Source organism: Pogona vitticeps, chromosome 4, assembly GCF_051106095.1.
Source record: "Pogona vitticeps strain Pit_001003342236 chromosome 4, PviZW2.1, whole genome shotgun sequence".
In the NCBI taxonomy this organism is placed as follows: domain Eukaryota; kingdom Metazoa; phylum Chordata; class Lepidosauria; order Squamata; family Agamidae; genus Pogona; species Pogona vitticeps.
The window spans coordinates 165,586,258-165,606,183 of NC_135786.1; the positions used below are offsets into that span (position 1 = coordinate 165,586,258).

The 19,926-nt window shown below is 41.3% G+C and overlaps 1 protein-coding gene across 1 annotated transcript; it reads left to right on the plus strand.

The window, feature by feature from the left end:
- The first annotated feature begins 5,179 nt into the window (after positions 1–5,179).
- Positions 5,180–18,781, plus strand: LOC144589230 (uncharacterized). The gene is made up of 2 exons (XM_078393500.1): positions 5,180–15,456; positions 18,001–18,781. The coding sequence occupies exons 1-2, from the start codon at positions 15,205–15,207 to the stop codon at positions 18,175–18,177; spliced, it is 429 nt and encodes a 142-aa protein (XP_078249626.1). The 5' UTR covers positions 5,180–15,204; the 3' UTR covers positions 18,178–18,781.
- The last annotated feature ends 1,145 nt before the right edge of the window (positions 18,782–19,926 follow it).

Genomic DNA, 19,926 nt, shown 5'->3' on the forward strand with positions numbered 1-19,926 from the left:
TAGTAGAGAGAACAGTTTATTGAGTGGGAAATACATGGGGGAGGGAACCTGCACAAAAGCCTCAAAACCATAGAGAAGAGAAAATGTTTTAAAAGAAAATATGCATGCATTTTTCATAAAGTAGGCCCTCAGCACTTATTTATATTTCATCTCAATATGACACAGTTTCGTTCATCTAATTCCATTTAGAAACATTCCCATTTTCTTAGCAAATGTTTGAGTATTTGGCAGCATTCTCAAAAGTGCTACTGGCTCATGGTACTCTCAATGTAGCTGAAAGAGTTTTCTCCAGGTTTAAGGATAATTCAGATGTTGTTGGAAAGCACTTTCAATTGTATTGATATTGTTTGTTTGGGCATATGGCTGAGAATAATTATATCCAAGTGAGTATTGCTGTGTTTCTTCATGATGCCCAGCATTAAGTTCAAGGTCCTAGTTCTCATGAGTTCTTTGCTTCTCTGCCCCCAGCTGTAGTCTGCTTACACATCAGCTGGAGTAGTGTGATGATCACTATTATGCATTTTGTCATCCCCTCCCCCAATTAAAGGTGTTATTATTCTGAGAGCTGAGATGCATCGCCTGAAATCAGGTTGCTTTCTAGTGTAGGCCCACTAAATCACTGAGGATTTGATGAGTTAACTCTTCCATAAGTTCTATTGATTCCAATGTGCCTACTTCCATTAATTTAAAACATATTACGCCTATTCTTCTGCAGCTTTACTGTACTGGGCTGTTTGTTTCTGTGTATTTAACAGCATTAATAAGGATTGCCCGGTCTCTCAGGGTGATAGCTGTAGTCTCAAGGAGTTGTATAAATACCTGGATTTCCAGGCAAGGAGATAATTCTCTGCGTAAGACGTGCTTGATGAAGGAAAACATTCATTTGTATTAGAGAGGTACCATTGAAGCCTGAGCACCCATCTCCTCTCAACCTGGATGGCCCCAGATCTCACTGGTTTCTAAGTGTCTTGTGCTTGTGCAACATTGGCCAACCAAAAAGCCTGGGGGGGATGGCAGTGGACTGGGGAGAAAGCCACTAGATACATCCACTTGGGCCAATCATGCAGTTTGGAGCAAGGCAGAGACTGGAGTATCGTGCGTCTGTTTTCACAGTAAGATGGCTGAGGAGGCGGGTTTTGCTCCACCCAATCTTTGCCTGTCCTATGTCATCACAAGGATCCACTCCAGTTATATCACAAGGGGCCACCCCTTGGCTCTCAGATTTTGACCCAGAAATCTCAGGGAATGGGATCCTACTTACCTGGCAACCATGGGGTGGAGCTGGGATCATTGGATCATAGTTACATATGAACGTATGAGCCCCCCACAGAGGCTCTGCTGTGGGTATTCTGCCATCCAAGATGATTACTCACCCTGGGATCTCAGTAGAGACAGAGAGAATGGTCTAAATTTGTCATTGTCATCAACTTACCGTATTTTTCTGTGTCTAAAATGACATTTTTTCCTTAAATAATTAGACAAAAACTGAGGGTAGTTTTATACACAGAAGGCAGCTCCTTTTCCTTGCCTTTCGCAAAGCCATGGGGCTTAGCAAAAAGGAAGGGAAGGCTCCCTTTGGGTAAAGCAGCCATGAAAGGGCTGCACGATCCTGAAGCCCTTTCATGGCTGCTTTAGCTTTCATGGCCCACAGGGCTTAGGAAGTGGATAAAGCAGCCATGAAAGGGCTTCGGGATCAAAGGCCTGCGATCATGCAGCCTTTACCCAAAGGGAGCCTTCCCTTCCTTTTTTGCTAAGCCTTGTGGCTTCGCAAAAGACAAGGAAAAGCGGCGGTCGGAGGGAGCTCTTTTATCCCTGTTTTTCCCTTCCTTTTGCTAAGCCCTGAGATTTAGCAAAAGGAAGGGAAAAGCAGGGATCATATTTTCTAATTTGGGTTTAGAAAAGGGGGGGTCATTGGGTCGTCTTATAAACAGAAAAATACGGTAGGCTTTCTCGATTTTTTGGTGTGGCTCAAGGAGGTAATCTTCAAGCCTTGTGCTCTTGTCACAAACAGTATGGAGTACTTTACTTTCTCGTGGGTTTAAGTGTATCATTTTGCTGTTCTTTGCCCTCACAAGCAAGAAATTATGGGCTTTTTTTCACATGGAAATTCCTACACATTGTTCTGTAATGCATTTGTACATTTTACCTGAGCTACATATTTTCCCAAATGACCGAAATGTGCTTTTTAGGTTTGTTTATTTTATTAGTTTGCATTTTAAAATGTACACTTTGCTTTGGAGGTTGTTTGTTTCTCTGAACATGTTCCAGAAGCCTTATAAATGTGCAAAATCTTCAGGTGAAATGTATTCTTTCTTAAAGTGAGTAAAGGAGTAAAACTGCTACTTTTGTCAAAACTGTAGAATCTAACAAAAATCTTTTTCATTCCTATGTTGAACCAATATAATTTCAAAACTATTCAAGGACCAACTTTCCATGTTATGGTATCTCATAATGCTCTGTGGTAGGCTCCTATGTGTCTTTCAAAAATAGTGGACTTTTAAATCCATCAGTTCAAATTTAATTTAAGCAGCTTTTAACTTCATGTCTACTAAATTAAAGCTAAATTATAAATATTTGATAAAGAAGTTCTACTGACAGGAAGGGGTAGGTGGGTCCTGTACTATGTTAGGGTCACACTCTCTAGCATCACTCCCGTACTGCAGAAACAAACTATTTCTGGTAACGACATGTTCATTCACCACAGACGTGAGCAGGCTGTTGGGATGTATGTCCTTGCTTGTCTCATTCTCATTTAAGATGAGAAATCAAAACAATTAGTTCCTTTGACCTGCAAGAATTGGAGATATTTTATAGAGCTCTCTCAACAAGAGGGGAGAACAGAAACTTGTTTTTGCACAAATTAAGTATGACTGCACAAATGATGCTTATAATGCTTTAATGCAAATACAGCGTGTTTCATAAAACGACAATGGGTCCTGCTTGGTAGCATGGACCTTTAAGGATTAGAAGCATCAGAGGGGTAGTTTGCATCTTTTTAAACAAGCACTGATCATTTGTTTGCTTCCTGTTTGTGTGTGGGTTGTTTCCTCAAAGGGACAGAATGCTAATTTTGCACAAATTCATTTGCACAAATTCTGATCTTTATTAGAATGAGAGAACACTAGAGATGGGTACTGGTGGTTTGCGCCAATTTGTCCTTCAGTCAAACAGGTGTTTGGCGCTCCCAGTCCCTCCTCCTCTGGCAGATGCCCACTCAGAAGCAGTGCACCAACTTCCCTGCCCTGCCTCCTCTAGGTGCTGTCTCTGAGTGGGTGCCTGCTGGAGGAGGCGAGGCTGGGAAGAGCCAAGCACTTATTCAGCCAAAGGACAAACTGGCATGAATCACCAATTTGGCAGTAGTTTGTGCCCATCTCTAGAGAGCACTCCTTCTGTCACTCTTGCCTAAGGGGAGGAATATTATCGGACTTGAAAATTCTTTATCAAGCTGTCTTGGTGAGTTGAGATGGTTTAAATCAAAGAGAACAAAGAATTTAGCAAGTAATCTTTACATCTCTAGTAGGCAGCAAGAGCAGCACTCCAGGTTAGTAATCCTGAAAGTGAAGTGCTGCAGATTAAGTTTGTTTAGGAATAATAGTTTCCAAATTGGAAGCCCTTCAATGTATACATGGGAAAAGTCTAAGTTTACCCAGTGTAAAGGGAGGATGTCTGGTCTATGTTTGGAGCCACTGTTTCAACACTGACTCCAGATTTTGCCATGTGGACAGGCAGAGACCAATTGAGAAGGAAGCCTCTATAGGCATGGATTGTCATGGTGTGGCTCACATTGTTTTCATATCTGGCGTCCTTCCATACTGCCATGTGAGTTCGCCTTCAATATTAACAGCAAAACAGGTCTTTGGAAATGCTTGGATTTCAGGGAAGGATGGTTAAATGCAAGAGAATAATTTGCTCAGGGAATGGCTTCTGAGTTGCTGACTGACGTGGAAAATTTTCTAAAGGAGCTGCTCATTAGAATTATTGGCATTTTGTCATCAAGCATTGTACACTCTTTAGGAGGATCAGACAGGGACTTATCATGCCATACATCATTCAGAGATTACTGTAACTCTTCCAAGACTTGCATTACTTGTCACAAACTTGCAATGACACAAAAGGCTTTATTGTCACTCAAAGAGCTGCTGCTACAGAAGATCTGAAGAGAACTGAAAATGAAGAGTTGCAAGTGGGCTTCTCCAAACAAATGTTTATACAGATACAACACTGGCTGAAACTCTTGCACCTCCTGAGTCAGCATAAGGATCACCCTTACCCCGGATTTGTTGCTTGCTGCCTGCCTGCTTGCCTGCTGCCTTCACAATTTTTAAAAAGTGTTGTTGCCACAAGAATGTTGAGCAAATGCTGGGTCAGAGGATGTGTATGGTGGCGAGGAGCCCCTGCCTTTGCCACTGGGCAAATGACTGGGGAGGCAGGAGATTGGGATAGGAATATCGAGGTGAGGAGGGGTGATTGCTACATGTATGCTAGGGTAAAAGCTAAAGTGGGATAGGAAGATGACTGATCAGTAGTAGGTCATACCTTCATGAGAGTGCAACTATCCCATCCAGAAGGGGCCATTCAGGTGATTTAAAATACAGCTCCCAGAATTCTCCAAGAATTCCCCATGCAGTTCCAACCCACAGACCCACATCTATAGACACCTAGATTTTGCTGACCAGAAGGGTACATTGTCAAGATTGTTTTATTCAGCCTTGCTTCTTGTAGAAAGAAAAAAAAGAAAGATAAAAAGAAAGAAAGAAAGAAAGAAAGAAAGAAAGAAAGAAAGAAAGAAAGAAAGAAAGATAGATAGATAGATAGATAGATAGATAGATAGATAGATAGATAGATAGATAGATAGAAACAAACAAACAAACAAACAAACAAACAAACAAACAAACAAACAAACCCTGGGAGTGGTAGTTCTTTGGGACATGCTCTCTATAGAGCCTAAAAGGCAATGAGACTACCACTCTCAGGATATTCCCACATCAGCTTCCTTTTTCAGCAGGAAGCAAAACTGAAGAAAGACATGAATCCTTATAGCTAGGTCACTCTACAGGTGAGTGGAATGTAGGCAAGGGTGGCTATGTGAGCCAGAACTCTCAGAAAATTCCTAGAGAATTCTGGGAGTTGGTAGCCAGAAAAAACTACAATATATCAGTAGCAGTTAGTATGCAGATTTAGTTGACTTCTGGAAAGGAGACACCAAGTTGGATCCTCTGACCCTCTGAGACATGTGTGGGAATTTGGCAGATTGTGAAGTACTTAACAAACAAAATATGTTTTGGTCTAGTTGAGATGCATTCACATGTTTTGCAGGAACGGTTGCCTTTACATGCATGTTAAGGATGCTGAAATCTGTGAAACTCTCCTTTCTCCTATGTTTGAATTTTTAAGCTTCAAATTCTTTTCATCCAGTGTATGAAGTATTTTGGAAAAAAAATTTGGTACATTATTTTAAACGACACAAGAACCCAAGTCATTTCTTGTATGGACACAACTGTCAACTTTGCTTTCTCCCATGTTTGGACTGTTTGAATCTCAAGTTCTTTCCATAGAATTTATGAAGAAATGTGCAAACCTGGGAAATATGTTTAATGGAAATAAATAAAATTCTCATCTATCTCTAGTAGACATATACAGGACACATAAATGTCCTAATGTATAATTAACTTGTAAACCGCCCAGAGAATGCTTGAAGTACTATGGGGTAGTATATAAGCAGCATGCTTTTCTTTTCTTGCTTTAGTTAACTTTTAAGGACAGCTACATGTTTGCTTGTTAGTACACCAGGAATCTAAACACATCGTTCTCTTTCTCTGTCTGTATTTTAACCTGATTATTTTCCCTCAACTTGCCAAGATTAGCTGTTGCAGGAGCAGTATATTGTCAAGATACAGAGACGCAGGATCCTTGCCAATAGCTAAGGACAACTACGGTCCCTTAAGTACATCTGTTGCTTCGTCCTTCCCAAATCTCAAGTGGAGAACTTTAGAGCACTAATTACTGTGTGCTGTTTACAGAAGAAAATTGGGAGTGAATGCACGGGAGGTGAAAGGAGATTTTACATCTGGGAATGAATGTTATTTTCTATAAACAAGAGTAAATTCTAAATCTTATGATGCAGGTTTTTGCCAACAAGGTGTTTATTTGTTTTAACTTCAAGTATTATTCAGCTTGACTCCCGCACTTATTGTGCTTATCTTGTCATTCAATACATACCCCCCCCCACTCCTTTGCAAAGGAGCAAAATTAAAATCATGATATAGAGCATAAAATGAAGAGAGGAACAAATGAATCCAATCCTGATTATAAATTTGCAGGAAATTATTGTTATCCTATCTCTCCTCTTTTACAAAAAAATGATAGTTCACAGTGTTAGCCCCATTCACAATAGCCAAGACTGCAAAATTCCTTTCAACACCTCCCAGGTGTCTGCAAGTTTTCATATTGTAGTTTTCATATTTTATGCTTCATATATAGCAGCAGAAGGCAACTGTGGCCCTCCTGATACTGTTGGATTTCAATTCTGATAATTCCTCACTATTCAGGGTGCTGTTTAGGGCAGATGGAAGTTGTAGGGCACCTCTGTAAGCCACGATTGCCCCTTCGTGGTATAGAGATATGTACTTGAATATGTGGAGTCCAGCCAAAGTGGATGCTTGGTTCAGCAGAGCCCTTGAAAGTTCCCCCACTGGGGTCCTCAGCAGCAGGGAGGCCTTGCCAGGAGAGACAGAGTCACCTTTAAAAAAAAAAAAACCAGGGGTAGCAGCAAATATCTGCCCTCTTATCCAGGGACTGCAGAGCCCATCCTCAGACAATGAAGGCCTGACTTGTGGAAGTTCCTGTTAACTTTTTTCCTCTCAGGCTCTGATGAACAAGTGCGCTGGAATCAGGCTCTTTCAGGCTCAATGGAAGATTGTGGAGAAATTTAAATGGTTCCAGTGACAGTGCTTACTGGCAAGACTGGAGGTTTAATTGTTTTGAATTTAAATGTTTCCAGTGACAGTGCTTACTGGCAAGACTGGAGGTTTAATTGTTTTGCTGGTGCTGCTAACATCTGCTTTCTGCAAGAGGAGAAGAGAAGAAGAAAAGATGGGGTGATAGACTGAGGAGCTCTCAGGGGGTTGGTCAGAGAAAGAGTTTGAGGAGCACTGAACTTTTTCAGGCTCTTGGCAAATACCTGAGGAGGCCAGGGCTTGACAGAGGATCTGAGTCCTTCTGCCTCAATGTTTCTTTCCTCCATAAGACAAGAATGTAGCTCAGATAGAAGACTTACTACTTTCCTGAGGTTTATTGAGAAGGTAGCTGCTTTAAGCAGGACTACTTTTATGTAATGGCTTATTTCCCCACCACCACCACTTTTGCCAGAATCTCAAATTGGGACATTGAGGGTTTTTTGCCTAATTTTTCAGACCAGAGAGTATTGTAGTTCACTTGGTTATCTAAGGACTCAAAACTTCTATAGCAATTAAAATATAGATATCTGCTATTATCAACTGCTTCATATATATATATATATATACACACACATACTGCTCATCTGGCAGCCAGGGACACTTTTGGGGGTTGACCCTGTGGCAGAGAGGGCTTCCCTGTTTAGGCCTCAGGTGCACTCTAAAGTTGACAAGCCAGCCAGCAGTAGGTTCAAAATAAGTTACTGCTGCTATTGCAGTTGCTGGTGGTGCCACCCTTTTTTCCTTTCCCCCCAAAAGTGTTTTTATGGAGCATTGGAAGGGGGGGGGGGAACCAGAGGAGAGGATGGCAGAAGTAGTTTCTCTTCCTGCCTCAGGAGGGCATGTGATAGCAATGCTCCAGGCCCATTGTATATATTGTCAGCAGTATTGGAGCCAGTTGCTTCAGAATACTGTACAAGTTACAAGGTGCTGTTGCCCTCTTAGCCCGCTCTGTGGACTTCCCACGGACAAGAGGGTGCTGGATTACTGGACAGGCCTTTGGCCTAATCCAGCAGGACTCTTCTTATAAGAGTTTCTTCTGTACTCATTCTACCTCCCATTGTGCCTATTTGTGACTAAATCCCTTTCAGTAGCTCCACAAAGAACTCACACTGCTGAGTGTCACAATCACAACGTGCACTAGGATTTGGGGTTTGGCTTTTAGGTCTTCCATTTGTTGATTTTGCTGGAAATGACTTCAAAGGCCAAAGTGTTATATGACTAATGAGGTTGTCATTTGGTCAGTGATTTACCAGTGATGGGGAATGCCACACACACCCCAGATATTTCTGGACTATAGTTTCCAATATTTTTAATCACTGGCCATAATGCAAGGATTGATGGAAGCTTGAGCAGAACAATAGCTGGAGCATTACAGGTTCTGTACTACAGACTAGAGAATGACTATGCACTAGGGGTCCACAACTCCTGGTTCTTGCCTCAAATGTTGGTGCAAAATAGTACAATTTTAGCAATTTGAGTATGTTCAATAAAAACACTTGTGAAATACACATAAACAATGGTGTAATGACAGTCAATTCTAATAAGCAAACATTCCTTGTGGCAGCTACTACACCATACCATCAAGAGTCTGAAAATACAGGCAATTCTCTTTTGTAAACTGAATGGTCTTAGCTACTCATTCAAGACCAAGTGACCTCAAAATACTGTAGACTGCAACAGAAAAAAATAATAATAGACTGTTGCAGGGATATTCAGTTATTCCCTCTGGCCACCACATCTATGGAGACCTAACATATCACACTGCTTGAGGTGACAGAAGCATTATTAGCATGTGCTTGCACCTACCAGATGTGTGTCTCCCATAGTGGCAGTGTCACCAATTTAGCATCTCCCTTACTCATGTATCCCACAGCTTCCCTCATCCACATTATCTTATTGGCTCTTATTACCAGGTGAAGTTGTGCAGAAAAGGATGAGTAGAAAAGGCTAGAGCATGGAAGATCCATGAGGCAAGAGGTCGGCAAGGTGGAGATCAGTGGCAAAGGTAATGAAACATGGGGGTCTAAATGGAACCAAGGCTGACCAAGTGTGTAATAGAGTCCTTTCCAGTAGGAGGAGTGGTGTAATTCATCACTCTTCCATTTCCTTTCATCCTGCCACCTGAGGCAGCCACCATACCCTGACACTGCTTTAGTTACACAAACTCTATCATCCTCATTATTATGCCAACTTCATAAATATAAGATTCCATGTTGAACAGCAATATTCTATGTCCAGAATAAGAAATGTGTGTATTTTATAAAACAGGTTCTTTCTCCCCTTCAGTCCCCCACTTTTTTCTTTTTCTTTTTCTTTTTTTCTATTTTTTTGCATCTTGTCACGTTTCCCTCATCCTGTTCATTTCACCCACATTACAACTGTAAGTAAATAAATGACAGGCCGCCGCCTATCATCGTCTGACAGATCGCCCTGCATCAGCTCTGTGAAAATGGGAGAACTTGTCATCTGTCTGGTTCTCCTCTCCTTCTCTGTCAGCTTCGCTGCTTTCGGGTTGCGTGTCACAGCCATCTGAGCAAGCTGAATGTAACAGTGTAAACATCAGCTCAGGAGCCAAATCAATCAAACGTATGACTGCAACCACACAGGAGGGCCTGTGATGAAAAGAACAGCCAGATGCTGAAAGGGGGTTGATGTTGCTGCTGAAAACCTCATCCTTAATATCTTTTTTCATTTTAATTCCTCCCCTAACTTGTTAGACTTTATCTACTAGTGACTAAATAAGAAAAGAGGCAAAATAAATAAATAAAATAAAACTGCTGTTGTTGAATCTCAGAATGGTTATACAGTACCAGTGACTAAGCTCATTCAAGGCCAAATCCTCTCATTCTTGAGCTAAGCTTCTATATTATGACCCAGAAGGAATAATGAAATTGTGGTAAATAAGCAGAGATGAGAAAGGTTATTTTGGAGACTGCAGTTGCCAGAACTTCATAGCCAACAAAGCCAGTAGCCATCATGTCTATGAGATTCTGGGCATTGTTGTCCAATAAAGTTACTTTGCCTATCTTCATAAGAGCCTCATGGTGCAGTGGTTAAACTCCTGTACTGCAGCCAAAACTGTGGTCACAACCTGGGGTTCACTCCCACGTAATTGGTTCAACGTTCACTCAGCCTTCTTCTCGTATCCTTCCAAGGTGTGTAAAATAAGTACCCAGCTCACTAGGTGAAGGGGAAATGTGTAGCCTGAATAATTAAGATATAAATCACCCAGAGAGTGCTTTAAGCACTATGGGACAGTATATAAGCAGCACACTTTTGCTTTGCTTTGTACACTAGCATAAGAAACTAAGAAGTGAAGAAGCTGCTGCTGATATTTACCACAGGCAGAACACAATGATCTTCAATACTGTAACAGCTTTGTGTGTTTCATCCCCAGAGAACAATGGAGCAGCTGTTGATCATTCTAAGCTGAGAAGTCTCAGCTCAGCCAAGATCTTTCTTGCTGCCACTTAGCTAGCTCAGGTCTGCATAAAAACACAGGATGGCCACATTTCCTACTTTATAAAGCATAGCCATCCATTTAAAAGGTTCTGTACTTCAAATTTGACTTAAAAGGTTCTGTACTTCAAATTTGTGGTACGTATTTAAACTATGGAATTTACCCTGACACTCTGAGTACTGCTGGTTATGTTGAACAGTGTGTGTGTGTGTGTGTGTGTGTGTGTGTGTGTGTGTGTGTGTGTGCGTGCGTGCGTGCGTGCGTGCGCGTATGTACACATATACATGAATACAAGTTATTTGTTTCAAAATTAATACTTTTCCACAAATAATTTTCATGTTATGGAATAAATGTGGGACCTTCTTCTTCTGTTGCAATCTTGTTCTTGGGAGCATGCAAAATTTAAGATTATAGCTTAACAGCTAGAGAATCATGACAAGAAATCAAATAACCCAACCTTTTTAACCTCTTATATTCAGCTACCAAATTGGCTTGAACGTTGGAGGAAATCAATGGCGATGCCCATGACAATGCAAATGATAAAGAGCCACTTTCACCCAGCCAAAATGGCATTTATGGGAATACTTTTCGGTTTTGCTCCAGGAGCATAACATTCAATGCACTAAATAAATAATGTCAGGGGGAAAAATGTCAGGAATAATGCCAAAACAATGATGACTTTGTAGCGGTTATAGAAAGCTCTTTGAAGGATAACAAAAACTTTAGGCCAAACAAAAGCAGACTGTTTGGTTTGCTCCGCATGGTATGTTTAAGCACTGAGCTGTTTGAACAGCCTGTGGGAACTTAAGCAGCTTCTGTAGGATTGTCATGATGAAAAAACAACCTACTGGACTACAGGTCCAGGTTCATGGGAGGTAAGACCATCCTAAAACAGATCGCTGCCTGAAACAGAGCATCAGAAGGTATCAGAAGGAATATTTAGATGTCCCCCCCCAGTGGGGGGCATCTAAATATTTGGATGATTATGGGTAGAGGGAGATATGGTGTTGGCACAGCTGCTGCTCATTCTAGAAGAACAGTGGACAGATGTTTGAAGGCTGTCCACTGTTCTGGCTCTGTGACCACCTGTCAGGCTCAAGGTAGCCAGCTCAGTAGCCCCTCCACTTTAAAACTGGTGCTGCTGAATGCCAGATGTGTATCTAATAAGTCTAAGCTCATCCAATATCTTATTCTGGAGAAGGATGCAGATCTGGCCTGCATAACCAAAATTTGGATGGGCAGTGATGTGGGCATTCCTCTGTCTCTTGTCTGTCCTCCCGGTTATGCTGTCCAACACCGGGGTAGACTGGAGGACCAGGGGTGGTGATGGCCATTGTTCATAGAAATAATCTTGAAGTTGTTAGGCTCTCTGCTGTGGCGACAACGGGTCTGGAGGCCCTTCACGTGTCAGTTGGGGCCAGGGATGGTATTGGGATCTTGCTGATATGCCGTGCTCCCTGCGATTCAGCCATTTCCTTACTGGAGCTGGCGAACTTCATCTCCGTGGCTCTGTTGGGATCTCTGAGGCTATTGGTCTTGGGTGATTTTAACATTCATGAGGAGGCAGAGGCTTCCAGACCAGCTCTTGAGTTCTTGGAAACCATGGCTTCCTTGGACATGTCCCAACATGTTAACGGCCCCACCCACATGGGCAGTCACATGCTAGACTTGACACTCTCTATTGAGCAGAGTGAGTGTGGCCTGATGGTAACTAACCTTGCATCGGTCCCCTTGTCATAATAAAAGGCAACCTCACAGTGGCCCTCCCTCCCTGCGGGGAGCAGGGACCTTTTTTAATGGTCCACCTCATAGTCTTCTGGATCCTATAGGATTCCAGGATTCCATGTGGGGGATTCCAATTAATCTGGAATCCCCTGCTGTTGAGGCCCTGGTTGACGGCTGGTTAACTGCCGCCACCAGGGCCGTGGACACGATTGCTCCTAAACGCCCACTCCAGCACAGAGCTCGACTTGGTTCGACCATCAGCTGCGAGCTATGAAGCGGAAAAGGAGAAGGCTGGAGAGCATTTGGAGGTGACACCTGATGGAAAATAACCTGAAAGCTGCCAGGATCGTGTCTAACCTTTACCTTGCCAAAGTGAAGGCTGCCAGGAAAGCTTGCTTCACTGTCCGGAGAAGCAAAGCTTCCAATCAGCAGGCAGAACTCTTCCGCATAGTACGCAATCTATCCGGAATTGGTCATAACGATTGGTCTCCCCTTAGCATCTCATCTGACCAATTTGCAGCATTCTTTAAATCTAAAGTGGAGGGCACCCTCTGGGACCTAACCCCCTATTTGAAAACAGTAGATTGAGCTGAGCCATCCAGTGCACCGCCTTGTCTGATGAGAATTACTCCGTTTCAGCTGGTGACATCAGTAGAGGTGAATAAAGTGCTTGATTGCTGTTGTGCCACCACCTCCTCCCTTGACCCTTGCCCGGCCTGGCTAATCAAAGCAACCAGGCCTGTGACAGTCAAATGTGACACTGCAATAATTAATGGGTCTGTCCCTTGCCCTCAAGGAGACACTCATTAGGCCCATTAGGAAGAAACCGGGCTTGGCGGTGGACAACACTGGCAATTATAGGTGTGTTGCCAATGTTTCTTTCCTTAGCAAGGTAGTAGAGAGGTTGGTGGCTGATCAGCTTCAGGCCCTTGTGGATGAAACCAATGGCCTGGATCCATTTCAGTTGAGCTTCAGGCTGCGCCACGGTACAGAAATGGCATTGGTTGCCCTGCTAGATAACTTATTGAGGGAGGCTGATGGGCAAAACATTCTTGTTGGTTCTCCTCAGCATCTCAGCTGCCTTTGATACTGTCGACCACGGTATCCTCCGGGGGAGGCTCTCTGAGTTGGGGCTGGCTTTATAAAGTATTATCACAAATTAAAGATGAAGTCAGAACTTTGGGTTCAGAAGTCAAGCAAGTTAATAGAAGGATCAGAGTGAATATTAGGCAGTTATGTGTATGAAGCTAAATTTACTGAAATCGATTTTAAAAATTGATCAACCTGGAAGACAAAGGAAGGAGGGAAAATGTTATGGTACATGGCTTTCCAGAAGGTGGGGCTGAAGAGAGAGTGAAACTTAAAGATGAACTTTGGGATTGAAACATGGAGAACAGACGGTTCCCAGAGATATTGTGGTTTACTCTGTAATTTTTTATAAGAAGGAAATGTTTATGAAAGCAATCAGAGAAAAGTCTGGACAGCAACTTTTAGAATGGATCATAGTGCATCTATACTCCAAGCTTTTTTTTTTAATCAAATGGTGGTCTGGGGAAAAATGAAATTGATTACCACAATTCTTGCAAAAAATGGCATAAAATATTTCAGGACATTCCCAGTTTTTCTGAGAGTTTATAATCCTATTTCTCTAATAAATCAGGATGCAAAGATATTTTTGGTGATACTGATGAGGAAAATGAATAATTTTATTACTAAACATATTAAAACAGATCAACCAAGTTTAATACTTTGAAGGGAGATGACAGATGTGTCTCAGAGAGTGTTAAATGGAAAACATAGACAAAAGGTTAAGGCAGGTGTAACTTTATTAGATATTTTCAAGACATTTGATTCATTAGAATGGACAACTTTAAAAGTGTGCTGCTTAAAATGGTAATTAAAGCATTAGGTTTTGGTAAATATTTTGAAGGAGTAATTTAACAACAATATTTATTTATTTATTTATTTATCTATTTATCTATTTAATTAATTAATTAATTAATTAATACCCCGCCCATTTTGACCACTCTAGGCGGCTTATTCAGAGAATACTGCAGCAATATTAAAAAATGATGTCCACCTTTCCCCTGTGTTATTCGGTTTAGTCATAGAACTACTAGAAATACTGTTAGAAAAGATAAAGATATTGTAGCCATTGGTTTTAAGGATGGTGTAAAGAGTAGTTTATTCAGTGATAATGATAATGCCTTATTAACAATAAAGAATCCTTTAAAAGCAATGGAGAGGGTAAAATCACATTAAACGTATTTAGTGAAATAACTGGATTACATATAAATTGGCATAAACTGGATATGTTGATTTTTTTAATAAAGAGGGAAAAATCAAAAAGAATTGAATGTTAACATCCAAAAGGCTAATTAGTATTTAAGTTTAAATATTCCAAGAAAAGAATTTTAAAATATTGAAACAAGTAATCATGCATATGTTTGAAGATTTAAAGAAAATAGAATTGTCGTGGTTTGGCAGAATTGCAGCACATAAAATGGAGGATATTTATTTGGGATGTTACTGATAAAAATTAGTGGACTAAAGGGCTAAAGGAATGGAAAAATACATTTAATAAGTTTTGTAATGGAAACTAGAAGTCTAGGATTAATAAGAAGAGATGGTTTGTATCTCAAAAAAGTGGAGGTTTAGGACTCCCTAATTTAAGGCACTATAGGGTCAGAAGACCAAGCAGTCGTAAGATCAAATCCACGCAACAGAGTGAGCGCCCATCACTTGTCCCACCTCCCGCCAAACTAGCGGTTCGAAAGCATGCAAATGCGAGTAGATAAATAGGGACCACCTCGGTGGGAAGATAACAGCGTTCCGTGTCTAAGTCGCACTGGCCATGTGACCACAGAAGATTGTCTTCAAACAAAACGCTGGCTCTATGGCTTGGAAACGGGGATGAGCACCGCCCCCTAGCATCGAACACGACTGGACAAAAATTGTCAAGGGGAACCTTTACCTTTACCTTTATATTGCTAGTCAATTAAGACATTTCAAATATTATATCTCAGCTTGATAAATTATTTTGGCTAAACATAGCAATTATATATGGAGTTGATAAATATTCTCTTTGTATTTATGAAGAAGAAGAAGAAGAAGAAGAAGAAGAAGAAGAAGAAGAAGAAGAAGAAGAAGAAGAAGAAGAAGAAGAAGAAGAAGAAGAAGAAGAAGAAGAAGAAGAAGAAGAAGAAGAAGAAGAAGAAGAAGAAGAAGAAGAAGAGCCTCATGGCGCAGTGGTTAAACTGCTGTGCTGCAGCTAAAACTGTGCTCATGGTTGACTCAGCCTTCTATCCTTCTGAGGTCGGTAAAATGAGTACCCAGCTCTCGGGGGGGGGGCAATGTGTAGCCTGCATTACTAACTTGTAAACCGCCCAGAGAGTGCTTGAAGCGCTATGAGGCGGTATATAAGCAGCACGCTTTAATAAACAAATAAAGGACGTTTTGGGTGAACATGTAGTACCCTAGTTTAATATTATTCAATAAGAACAGTGGACAATGAATTGCATAAAAAGAACCAATGAATGTAGGGAACTTACAAAATACAAGATAATTATATTACAAAAGGATAGTGAAGGTGATAGTCAAGTGAAGGAAATAGTAAGTAAACAGTAAGTCTGCAGAAGATCAGAAGGACCTATACAAATCATTATGGGAATTTCACATGGTGAAAGCATATGGAATAGTAGAATATTGAAATCAATGTCAATAAGAAAAAGGGGATTTCCTATAACTTAGTGTGGTATTCAATGCCATGAAACTCAATCAAATATATGATAATTACATTAAGATGTGCAGGAGAGTGTGCCTCAAAATAGGTATATATTTTCATATGTGGTGGGAATGTGCGTATATACTGAAATTCTGGTAATTAGTTTTCAAGGAAATAAAGGAAATAAGCAATTTAAACTTAGTTATATGTCCCAAAACAGTGCTTTTATCAATATTGGAAAAAGCAGCAGGTATAATTGGACTAGAAAATTGGTTTCAAATTTGTTAACAGCTGTGAGATTGATTATTGCTAGGAACGGGAAAATGGCTCATCATATCATGATAAATGAATGGTATAGGGAGGTCTGGGATATAGCAATTAATGAAAAGCGTATATGAGATAAAAAAGTTAAGGGGGGTAATTGACAGAAATGTGTTTATAGATGTATGAGGAAAATTAATTGATTAATAAAGGGGAAGGGTGACAGCTTAACTCAAGAGTCTATACAATTTTGGGAAGTGAAGGGGGCTCCACAAAGGTCAATGGTATATGTAGTGCATAGACCAATGCTGTTAGGGACCTGTTTTTCATTAGATTTTCCTTTATGAAATGCTTTAATATTTTTGGATACTATTTCTTCATGTTAAAATTTTATAAATAAAATTAATTTAAAAAACAAATAAATGGATGTCCCGGAGTAATGCCCAGAAAGCAATTTAAAGAATGATTCAGGCTTTCTGCTTCTAGAGTCCCTACAACTTCCATTGTTTTGAAATTAATCCTCAATTTTCCAACCCACACATAATGGGGGGGGGGGAATCATATGCAATTACCTTGCTCAAAAGAAATTGCACTGACAACATCAGATGACCTCAGCAGGTGTCTTCAAGCTCATTTTTCCTTTTATATAAACAGGTCATTTGCCATGTTCTACTCTAATACTGTATTTGCCACAGCAAATCCTGAGATAGAAAAAAAGTTACTTTTTTGAACTCCCATTTTCACAATACTCAGCCACCAGGGGCAGGCTGAGGTGTTCTCCGTACTGTAGTCCCCAAAAAGTAACTTTCCCATGTGATCTAATTCTAGTTCAGTGGCTTATTTTAGAATGAGCAAGCTAGCCAAGACAGCATCCCTTACATAATCATAGAAAGATAGAATAATGGAGTTGGAAAAGGCTTATGAGGCCATTGAGCCCAATCTCCCGCTCAATGCAGAAATCCAAATCAAAGCAGATCTGACAAATGGTTGTCCAATTTCCACTTGAATGCCTCCAGTGTTGGAGTGATCACCACCTTCCAAGGTAACTTGGTTCCATTGTTGTACTGCTCTAACAGTTGAAGAAGCTTTTCCTGATATTCATCCTAAACCTGGCTTCCTGTAACTTGTTCCCATTCTTACATGTCCTGCACTCCGGAATGATCAAGAACAGATCCTGATCTTCCTCTGTATGACTACCTTTCAAGTATTTGAAAAATGTTATTATATCTCCCCTCAGTCTTCTTTTCTCAAGGCTAAACATGCACAGTTCCTTCAGTCCTTCCTCATAGGGCTTAGTTTCCAGTTCAGTGACCATCCTTGTCGCCCTGCTCTGAATTTGTTCCAGTTTGTTGGAATCCTTCTTAAAGTGTGGTGTCCAGAACTGGATACTATGTTAAAAAGCGGCCTAACCAGTGCTGAATAGAGGGGGACTGGCACCTCAGGGCATTTGGAGATTATACATCTGTTAACGCAGTGGTCCCCAACCTTGGGCCTCCAGATGTTTTTGGAATACAACTCCCAGAAGCCCTCACCACCACCTCTGCTGGCCAGGATTTCTGGGAGTTGAAGTCCAAGAACATCTGGAGGCCCAAGGTTGGGGACCGCTGTGTTAACACATCCTAAAGTAGCATTTGTCTTTTTTTGCAGCCGCATTGCACTATTGGCTCATATTCATCTTTTGATCTACAGGTCCAAGATCCTTCTCACTTGTAATATTACTGAGTCAAATATTTCTCACCTTGTAACTATGCACTTGGGTCCCCCCCCCCCAGGTATAGAAGTTTGCACTTAACCCTGTTAAAGTTAATTCTGTTCTTTTCAGCCCAGTGCTCAAGCCTATCAAGATCTTTTTGAATTTTGTTCATCTCTTCCAGGTTATTAGCTATTCCACCCAAATGTGTGTCATCGACAAATTTGGTGTTTCCTGCACTCCCTCATCCAAATCATTAATGAAAATGCTACAGAGAACAAGACCCAGGACTGAGGCATATTGTACCCTACGTGTTGCCTCCTCCCAGTCTGAGAAGAAGCCATTGATAAGCACTCTCTGAATATGATTCTGTAACCAGCCGTGTATGCACCTGGGTTGTTCTATCCTGCCCACAGTTAGTTAGTTAGCTTGCTGATCAGAATGTCATGGGACACTTTGTTAAGGCTTTACTTAATAACCCAATTGCTTTTCCAATGCCAACCAATATCTGTTTTTCTTCTAAAGAGAGCCAGTAGGTCACCTGACCAACGTCTAACTTCCCCTCAGGTGTGTTTGTTCACCTGGCTAATCCTCATAGGCAAGGCCAACAGGAGCTAGGTGTAAACATGCCTTTTTGACACGTAGCCATACATTTTGTTCAGGCAGGTTTCAGACCCATATTAATAAATTCTAATAGCAATACAAAAGCACCTATATTGCCAGTAAGTATGACAATGGAGCCTTGGCTTCAGTTAGATTTAGGTATGAGGGCTTTCTCCTGGTGGCTGGAAGAGTGAAAAATAAAAGTAAAGAGTGCTCAGGCCTGCACACAGTTGCCACCTTTGTCACAAGTTTTTCTCTCCTACCTGCACCATTCAGTGTGTGACGTGTATGACCCTGGTATTTGCATTTGCCTGTTGATGGGAATGAGGTTTTCTTGAAGAATCAAAACTGCAGAGTTATTGGCCCCTATGTTGAATAGGATCATTTCAGAGTGTCTCCAAAACAGGGCACAGGGTGGGCTGGGCACCAGTTTGGGGCATGAGTCATCCGGAGGCCCCGTGCACATCCTCAGTTTTTTAAAACTTCAAGATCTTTCTGCTAAAAATACCTAATCTGTGAATTGTACTAAAATCTTCAGATACAAACTGAAACCAAATTTTTGACCATCTGTACCAGCCAAATTCAACACTTAATGCTTTTTCCCAGCTATGTATGCGTCAAAGAAGAAGAAAATTTCATAAAATGTGTTAATCTTAATTGGGCATTAACATGGTTAACACTAAAACAGGGATTCAAACTGAGACTTAAGAGCTGGGCAGTCAAAGCCCGAGACCTGAGTACAGGGCTGTGTCCATTTCCGCTTCTCCTTGGTGGACAGATCTGTCAATCTCGCTTTCTGGTACATTTAAATATTTTTACCCTCAGATCCTTTCTATTCTGAATTTGAGATGTTTGCAAGCATTTGACAGTGCTAAAACAAAAAAGGTAAAGGTAAAGGTTCCCCTTGACAATTTTTGTCCAGTCGTGTTTGACTCTAGGGGGCGGTGCTCATCCCCGTTTCCAAGCCATAGAGCCAGCGTTTTGTCCAAAGACAGTCTTCCGTGGTCACATGGCCAGTGCGACTTAGACATGGAACGCTGTTACCTTTCCCACCAAGGTGGTCCCTATTTATCTACTTGCATTTGCATGCTTTCGAACCGCTAGGTTGGCAGGAGCTGGGACAAGCGACAGGCGCTCACTCCGTCACGTGGATTCGATCTTGCAACTGCTTGGTCTTTTGACCCTGCAGCACAGGCTTCTGCGGTTTAGCCCACAGCGCCACCACGTCCATCGCTAAAACAAAAGTGAAACAAATATCTCGACCATTTGCAGTCCGAAGTGAATTTCAACTTGCATCCACTTTATGAAGGTTCCTAATGATGTGGACAGCCGTGCACAGAGCTAGGAAAAGGCTGTAACTTTCAGAAACTCCCAGCCAGCACAGACTCTGACTGAAGGATTCTGGGAACTGTAGCTCTGACTCTATTCACCTTAAAGCAAATGCAAGTAGAGTCTGGGTTCAAAGCTCCCTGCCAAACATGGGAACTTTAAAGATCAAGGAGATGGG

Bases quoted from the DNA above. Each gene is read 5' to 3' on its own strand.
- LOC144589230 (XM_078393500.1), top strand. From the start codon at position 15,205: ATGGAGTTGATAAATATTCTCTTTGTATTTATGAAGAAGAAGAAGAAG. The intron at 15,457-18,000 runs GTCGGTAAAATG...CATCTCTTCCAG, and splicing joins CAGCCTTCTATCCTTCTGAG to GTTATTAGCTATTCCACCCA.